The sequence below is a fragment of the Pseudorca crassidens genome, chromosome 17 (assembly GCF_039906515.1).
Source record: "Pseudorca crassidens isolate mPseCra1 chromosome 17, mPseCra1.hap1, whole genome shotgun sequence".
Lineage (NCBI taxonomy): Eukaryota > Metazoa > Chordata > Mammalia > Artiodactyla > Delphinidae > Pseudorca > Pseudorca crassidens.
Genome location: NC_090312.1, coordinates 22,186,813 through 22,195,677, shown reverse-complemented (window position 1 = coordinate 22,195,677; position 8,865 = coordinate 22,186,813). Strand labels below are relative to the sequence as shown.

At 41.0% G+C, this 8,865-nt stretch overlaps 1 protein-coding gene across 3 annotated transcripts in view; it reads right to left on the bottom strand.

The window, feature by feature from the left end:
* Positions 1 to 4,546: 4,546 nt before the first annotated feature.
* Positions 4,547 to 8,865, bottom strand: part of RAD21 (RAD21 cohesin complex component) — a 28,188-nt gene continuing 23,869 nt past the window's right edge. For 2 of the 3 annotated variants that reach the window (XM_067711432.1, XM_067711433.1), the window contains exons 12-14: positions 8,383 to 8,532; positions 6,933 to 7,016; positions 4,547 to 6,250 (exon numbers count right to left, since the gene is read on the bottom strand). In XM_067711432.1, coding sequence (XP_067567533.1) covers positions 6,059 to 6,250; positions 6,933 to 7,016; positions 8,383 to 8,532 — 426 coding nt within the window. In that variant the 3' untranslated portion in view covers positions 4,547 to 6,058. The remainder of the gene's footprint in view (positions 6,251 to 6,932; positions 7,017 to 8,382; positions 8,533 to 8,865) is intronic. The other variant, XM_067711434.1, reaches the window with a different exon arrangement.

Below are 8,865 nucleotides of genomic sequence, written 5' to 3'. Positions count from 1 at the left end.
CAGTTATTGTATTCTTCATTAATATGACTTATGTTTGGTACCTTTTTTTTTTTTTTTTTGCGGTACGCAGGCCTCTCACTATTGTGGCCTCTTCTGTTGCGGAGCACAGGCTCCAGACGCGCAGGCTCAGCGGCCATGGCTCACGGGCCCAACCGCTCCGTGGCATGTGGGATATTCCCGGACCGGGGCATGAACTCGCATCCTCTGCATCGGCAGCATTAGCAGGCGGACTCTCAACCACTGCGCCACCAGGGAAGCCCTTTGGTACTTTTTTATACAGGATTTTGTCTTTTTTTTTTTTTTTTTTTTGAAGTTCTCACTGGGTTCATCCATTCTTCTCCTGAGTTCAGTGAGCACCTTTATGACCATTACTTTAAACTCTTTATCAGATAAATCACTTATTTTTCTCATTAAGGATATTTTCCTGAGATTTTATCTTGTTCTTTCATTTGGAACATAGTTCTCTTTTTCTTCATTTTCCTTGACTTTCTGTGTTGGTTTCTGTGCATTAGGTAGAAGAGTCACTTCTCCTAGTCTTGAAGGAGTGGCCTCATGTAGGACAGGAACCTTATCATTTAACCCTGTTTAGCTCTTTGTTGTCTTTCAAACTTTTGTGATTGTCCAAGAAGATTTATTTTTAGTGGCTCCCAGTAGTTGAGAGTGTGCCAAGACCTGTAAGTGTCCCAAAGAGGAGAATCTCAGTCAGCATCTGGATTTAGGCTGACTGGAAGCCAGAAACTCAGGCAGCAGCTTTTAAAGTATTCAAATGTATACAGTCCAGCGGGACCAGGTTAGGGAAGTTTTCAGCCATGACTTCTTTGAACAAGCTTTCTGCCTCTTTCTCTCTCTCTCCTTTTTTGGGACCCCTATCATATGTATATTGATCCTCTTAATGATTTCCCGTAAGTCCCTCACACTATTGTCTCTCTTTCTCTTTCTGTTCCCCAGCCCGGATGAATTCTACTCCCTGGATTTGAGTTAGCTGATCCTTCTGCTTGACTAGTCTGCTGTTGAACCCCTCTATTGAATTTTTCAGTACAGTTATTGTATTCGTACACTCTGTGATTCCTATTTGGTACTTTAAAATATTTTTTCTCTTTATGGAAATTCTCACTTTGTTCATGCAATGTTTTCCTGACTTCAGTGAACATCTATATATTATTTTGAAATGTCTATTGGGTCATCACTTATATCTGTTTCATTAGGATCTGTTTCTGGATATTTGTCTTGTTCTTTTGTTTGTAACGTATTTCTCTGTTGCTTCATTTTCTTTGACTGTGTTGGTGTCTGTGCTTAGACAGAACAGTCACCTCTCCCAGTCCTGACAAAGTGGTCTTGTGTAAGAGATGAGCCTCAGCAGTAAGCCTAGCCCTTGCTCCTAGTTGTTTCTCAAGCCTTTGTGATTGTCCAGGCTGCTTTCTTTGTTCCTACTGGCTCTCAGTAGTTGAGGGTGTACCCAGATATGACAATGTCCCAAAGGGAAGGACTGCAATCAGCACATAGATACAGGCTGGTTGGAAGCTGGACCTTTAGGCAGCAGCTGGTTAAAGTATTTAGACCTTCCAGGTGGGTGTTTTGCCTGCTCCCTCTGATTTGGGCCTGGGTCTATGGCAGTGGGGTGTGTGTGCACGTGTGCGTGCTTCTGAGTCTAAGCTAAGAACTCCTTTGTTGTTTGCTACAGTTCTGTGGGACTTGTGAATGTCAACTTGTGAACCCTGTTGGCTCTCAGAGTCAGGTGATCCAAGGGTCTTTCCCTCAGGCAGCAGCCGTAGAAGCTGGGGCATGAGACACTTGTGAAAGCTCCTTTCAGGGATATACTGGTGACTTGAAGCAAGCTAGAGGGAGAGAGCGGGGGGAGGCGTCTGCTGGTTTCCCTAGTCTGAGGAGGATTGCAGTCAGCCCCTGTAAGTGTGCTCAATTAGAAACCTGACCCTTAGGAATCAGCTTTTTTTTTTTTTTTTTTTTCCGGTACGCAGGCCCTCCTCACTGCTGTGGCCTCTCCCGTTGCGGAGCACAGGCTCCGGACGCGCAGGCTCAGCAGCCATGGCTCACGGGCCCAGCCGCTCCGTGGCATGTGGGATCTTCCCGGACTGGGGCACGAACCCGTGTCCCCTGCATCGGCAGGCGGACTCTCAACCACTGCGCCACCAGGAAAGCCCAGGAATCAGCTTTTAAAGTACACAAATAAGAGCCTTTCTTTGCTCCCTTTGCATTGAACCCTGGGAGGATAGCTGTGGCGAGTGCTCGCACACCTGTTAAAAACGTTTGCTAGTCTTGTGGGTCTCCTGGATGCAAGCCCCATTGGCTTTTAGAATTAGGTATTTTGGGAGCCTGTCCCTTGGGTGGGGTCTTAAGAGTTGTGGTGGTGAATGTGGGGTCCAAGTCCTCCACTCTTCAGGGAGAAGTTGGAATTGGAGTTCTCTCCTGATTATATATTGCTATGCTGGGGGTGAGGTTTATGTCAAGCATGTCTCAGCCTTTCCTACCCACTTTGACGTGGGTATGCTCTGGTTTTACCCAATGTATAGGAGTTGCTTAGGGTTTCTGGATTTCTTTCAAAGGAAACTGCTCCACGTGCAGCTGTACATTTGGTATGTCCATGGGAGGAGGGGAGTTCAGGAGCCTCCTATGTCACCATCTTTGCAGCCAGGATTGCTCATGTCATAGGGCACTGAAGGCAGAAGGAAGGTAATGTGCTGAAAGGGAGGGAATGTTCAGAGAGAGACCATCTCCTAGGTTCCTTCTGGCATCTTACTCAGATTCCCTAGTGTTTACAAAGACCTTTAGTCTCTTCATAATCCTTTCTTGCATCCCACTCTTTCAGATTCATATCTTGAAAACTCCATTTTCTAATATGAATCTCTTGCTTTAAACATTTTTACAACCGCCACAATTTACTGAGTGCCCACTTTTAGGGACCCTTCGCCAATACTCTGCAAGTTCTGTACCAACCACCCAGATTGATGGTTGAGGAAATGGAGTCTCAAGGCAACCCTGGGCTATTTAACTGTAAATACCAGTTTACTTTTCACTTGATGGATTTTTCTCAAATTCTGCGACTGGTGGCAGCATGTCAGGCATTACTCCAAACCACACAGTAAATAAGATATGCCTTGCAGGCGCACTAATGTTGACTCAGATTGTTGTGGGAGATCTATTACTTTATTTCCTTCCATCCATTCAGTTATTTTGTATTCAGTGGGCATTAGCAATCCAGAAAAACATTCTGCAGGAAATAGGACCCAGACATCCAGTATTTTCTAAAGCTCCTCAGGTGACCACAAAGGGCAGCGAGGTTGAGAACCTCTGCTTGTATACGATCTGGCCCAGATAGAGAATAAAGCTTCTTGGGCTTTAGGCTCCATAATCAAATTAAGATTTTGAAGCTGAGTTTCTACACCCCTGGCCCATGGCTCTACTGCACCCCCCCTTTTTAAAAATTAATTAATTTTTGGCTGTGCTGGGTCTTTGTTGCTGCATGCGGGCTTTCTCTAGTTGCGGTGAGCGGGGGCGACTCTTCGTTGTGGTGCATGTGCTTCTCATTGCAGTGGCTTCTCTTGTTGCGGAGCATGGGCTCTAGGCACACGAGCTCAGTAGTTGTGGCACGCGGGCTCTAGAGCACAGGTTCAGCAGTTGTGGCTCACGGGCTTAGGAGCTCCGCGGCACGTGGGATCTTCCCGGAGCAGGGCTTGAACCTGTGTCCCCTGCATCGGCAGGTGAACCACTGTGCCACCAGGAAAGCCCTACTGCACCCTTTTTGTTAGCTCTAAGTTGAGGAAGGAAGTCAAGGGGCAGGATTCCACTCTCACATCTCTACCTAGGCTTTTTAGTCCCAAGTTGAATACTCATGGTTCTGCTATACCTGATAATAAAACCATTACCACACTGAGTTATCTTTCAAATCTTAGCAAAAGCTTTTTCTCGTTGGACTATCTGCAGGTACTTTGGCATGCTGTATTCTAGGCTCCCATGACTTACATATTAGGCTGCAATTCTTTACTAGGCTGTCTTGACCACAGGTGGTGAGCCTCAAATTAAAGCATCTTCGGGTTGAGGCTAATTGGTGTTTAGTAAACATTGGTTTTTCTATTATAAACAGTATTAAACTATTTATGCGGAAGATACAGCACGGCTTACTTAAACCATAAAGTCTTGAATGTCTTAAAGCTCACAGCTGGTGGCAGGACAAGTCAGATGCTTGAATGCAAAGGTGGATACATTCCAAGTTACCTACCGAAAGCCCTGGCTAAGGTAGGCTTCTCAGATGGCCCCAGAAAATCTCCAGGACGTTGCCCATGGGCTACAATTGTTTAGGGTGCCAAGAACCATAGGCATGTCGTAATTTGTTATGTACTTAGCAGTTACAGGCCTGATCTATGCCCCAGAGATTCCTCAGTACCAGCCATTGTAACGATTTGTTTTTTACTCTAAGACCTCTTGAAAAGTTCACTTACTATTTGTATGGATAATTATTCAAGATAGGGCAAAAAAGATGAAGCGATGTTTTCTTGGGGAGTGCCACCAACTGAATACCAATACCTCAAAATTTACAGCTTATAACACAACTTTTATTAGAAAAGTTATACATAACATAGCATCAACTATTTTCAAGAACAATATTAAACCTGATAAGCAACAAAAACCAGACTAACAAAATGTGTAACAAGAAACTAATGACCTTCTATAATCATTCAATTATCTACAATGTCTTTATACAAAGGGAGAAAAAACCATGGTTTACAGGCACATCATATTGAAAATAAAGCGGCAACAGCAATTTTATACAATTACCATTCTCAAGAAACTGAATCATCAAAACAGTAATTACGAGTTCACAAATTTAAAACATCTCACATAATTTAAAATTATTGGGTATACACTGAAGTCTGAGTGATTTTTGTTTTCCACAAAAGTGCCAACACTTAAAAGCTAGAACTTTTCAGTGTGTAATTTTGCCCTAAAATGTTAAGACATGTATTGATAATCGTAACAGTCACATAATTCCTGGTGCTATCTGATCTGTTAATATTAAAGCCTTTATTTGGATGTGTTTTTCTTCACTTAAATTATAGGAAACCGGATACTGGATTTCTGTTGCAAAGCTATTAGAGTTCCAAACACAGGAGTGTGCAAGCACTGGAAAAAATGATCAGTACTAAAACATAATAAATATCAGAGAAGCCATTAGTTTTTACAGCACTGTCTGCTTAAAGGTTAAGTCAACCAGTTGTACGATTTCCCATCAGTTTGTCCTTTCAGTTGGCATAGCAATTTCTATTTTCATGATCTGAATACTCAAATATATCCAAACATCTTTTTAAAACTTTGATTTATAGCTCCTGGAAAGTTATAAATGCTTTTTATATTCATTCTACGCTAAAAAGTCTATTTCTGCTCATTTTAGAGCCTCACTAAAACAAGAGATTTCAGGATAGTAAGATTCATTAAAAAGGTTCAAATGGAATGATTTACAAAAAATAGGGCACTTTAAACCAAGTCCTATTTTTTTGTAGCTGAAAGGGATTAGTTACAGTACAATTTCACACAACCCCATGATCAAGTGTGGAATTATACTTTAAAACCTAAGAGGACAATCTCTGCTTTGGGCACCATCCCTAAAGCACAATGGTTACGAAGAAGACTGCCCGGTGCTGGTGGGAAAAGACGATTCACACTATAGTTATTAACTGTCAGGCATTTTTTTCCTGAAAAGTTCTCCTTTACAATGCATTAATGGAGAACTAAGATAAAAACCCTGACTTTCCACTGCTACTCAACAGTATTATATGCGCCAATATTGCACAAATCTGTTCTGGACTGTTAAAATAAACTTGGGGTACTTGTTTTCTCCATCAGAGCACAAACAAACACCATACAAGCAGTTTCCCTTAATTGATAAATTTAAAATACCAGAAAACATGAAGAAAGAGGCAGGGACTTTGTACACACAAAAATCTAAATTTTCTTGAAGGGTTCTGAAGGGTTCTGTGTGCCCTACACATGGGGGCAATTTGTACACACTAGTGAAATGAACACTAGCTATAATGCTTCTAGCTGCTCAAATGATGTGGAACCTTGGTCCGGGGGTTGCAATGATATCGCTGTACGGTTCTTCCTGTGTCAGCTCAATAGCCTGCTGCTTTTTAAGAACCAGGAAGCTGTAGAACTTTGCTGCAGCCTGCTTTCTGTTCGTGTTTCGACACAACTCAAGCAAACTGATAGACTCAGCTCCAGTTTTAGCGAGAGCTCGCTGAAATGAAAGGAAGAATTAAATGAAAATAATCTACACAATGAAGTAGTAATTTTAAAAGGATACTACTTTTGGATACTGAAAAAAGTATACTGTATATTCTGTTGGGGGCTAGGAGTAGCTTTTTGAACAGTACCAGGGTGTTTCTCACATTAAAAAAGGCAAGGGGGCAAAGTTAACATTTGTTGGGGCAACCTAATACAGATGATTCATTTTTTCTAATTAATAAAATCAGTTCATCTATCAATTTCATCTAGCACTTACAGTTCTGAAAACTGTCAACTCTCCTTTGAATTTATTTTAGGAGACCTGAGCACCTTGCCTGGTATTTCATAGACACTCAAGGTATCTCCTCTGTATCTGACACATTAAGGCCCAAGGATAAATGACACTGTACAATGATTTGACAAATTTAGTGATTCAACCCATTAAATTTGCTCAACCAAAAGTAAGAAAATGTGCACACACAAAGGAGCTCTGCTTTGCAGGGTAACCACGGGAAAGTGTTCACCTGGATGCATTCCAGGCTTACTCTTAGCCCAACAGCTTATGTATTAAAATAGTTTAAGGTGTGTGGTTTTGCAAAAAGTTTCACAAAAGGTTTTCTGGTTAATTTTTTTTTTTTTTTTTTAAGGAAACACTGCCAAAAGCCTTTGATGCAATTTTTTCTCTAAGACTTTACCTGAAGACCATGAAGCATCTGCTGAGTCCTTTTGTTCCATCTTCTTTCCTCTTGATCCTGATCACCCCCTGAGGCATCTTCATCCTGAGTGAAAATGACCCCCACACAAAACAAAAAACTGCCAAAACTGCTACAAAATGAAGCATTTCCGCATCTCCTGAAAGCTCTAAATTGTGTGCATTTTGACCAATGGAAAAATCACTTAGCATCTTCGACATCCTTCTTAAATTACAAAAGAAAATCCTCTGTACCTGCAAGCAGTTAACTGAATATATGACTCTGTACTGGTCTATAAGTGTGTGATCTACACGGTCTGGTCCATGGACTATCGCTGGTTGGCGAGCTATGCATTACCGGCCCTTGCTAAGGTAAGAAACTTAAGCAAGGAAATAAACCAACTATGTCACTAAGCATACTGTTTATTTTAACTGAATGTATATTTATGTATATTTATGTATATTTATGTATTTTTTTTGTAGCATGATTTTCTGGACGATGGTATTCCAGAAAATTCCTAATCTCACTATGGACCACTACCAAAGAGCCTGCAGGCTAGCAAAGATGAGTAAGTAATACTGTTCCATACAGTGTTTTAAAAGCAATGGGCTATAAATATATATTTAACTGGAGTGGCGTGGCTGCCAGTCACCTGCCACCTACAAGACTGTCTTAAGTTGGCATGGGGCAACAGCTGAGATGCTTCCAGGCTATGCTGCAACTATCACCACATCCAAAGAACCAGGAGTTAATAACAGCTTAACATAGAAAGTATAATTTTAAATGCTAATTGAACACTAAGGCTGAGATACTCTAGCACACAGGCTGGAAGAGCTTCGGGGCTACATTCTGACTTTAAAACAGTATAAGGCTCATGTTAAGCACTAAATGGTTATGAAGTCTATGCTGGCATAAATTACAAACACGACCAGACGGTAATGAAAATTGGAAGAAACTTTAAAATATTTGACAGAACATCAAATAGAAGAATACACATTCTAATATACAACCTTAAAGATCCAGGAAAAGAGGGAAAGAAAAAACTTGAACAGCCAAAGCATGCCCCAGGACAAACCACTCCAGTCTAATGAAAAAGCAAAATCCACACAAATAGATTAGAGGCAGATGCTAATAGCTGACCACACAATAACAAAAGCAGCTCACAAACAATTCAGAAGTCAAGAAATCAGTGAAAGGGCAAGTCCCATGTCCTTGAAAAGCCCCCAAGGGACAAATGAGAGAGAACACAGCACATCTGAAGTTCTTAATGATGGTCTAGATCACTAAGAATTTGGCTAAGTTCTGCTTATATTCAAAATTTTTTCATCACTCTGATGCTCCACCACAATGAACTCAGCTCCAAGGTGAAAAATAGTAAGAGCTGGTTGAAGACTTTCGCTAAACCTAGAATGGGAATTTATTCATCAGATCTTTTTTTACAACGTTTTCTTACCTCCTCCTCTTCATCATCTTCTTTCTCCTTCTCTTTCTCCTTTTCTTTTTCTGGTAAAAGTTCTAACTCTGGAATTAATTGACAAATATTTGGAGGCTCTTCTGGGGGCAGCTCTACAGGAGGTATTTCCATCTGCTCTACCTGCTGAGGCTTAAAGCAATAAAGATAAGGCAAGTTCAGATGCACATTTCCAGGGTAGCTTCTCTTAACTATGCAAACATGCATGTAGTTGCTGCAGTTTTCAAAATGGAAAGAAATACTTTATCTTCACACTTCCTCATAATCAATCAAAACCTGATTACACATCTTGTTCTTTTACTGTAAAGCCACAACATTAAAGTACTTTACAAAGGAAATTAATCCATTCATTATCTTAGAACAAAAGTGTTTTGTTTAATTCTATGTTAGGAATTTGCAAACAAGAAAAAACCCTCAACAACACTTTCTGTATTAGCATTTTAGGACTGAACAGAACCCACTGAC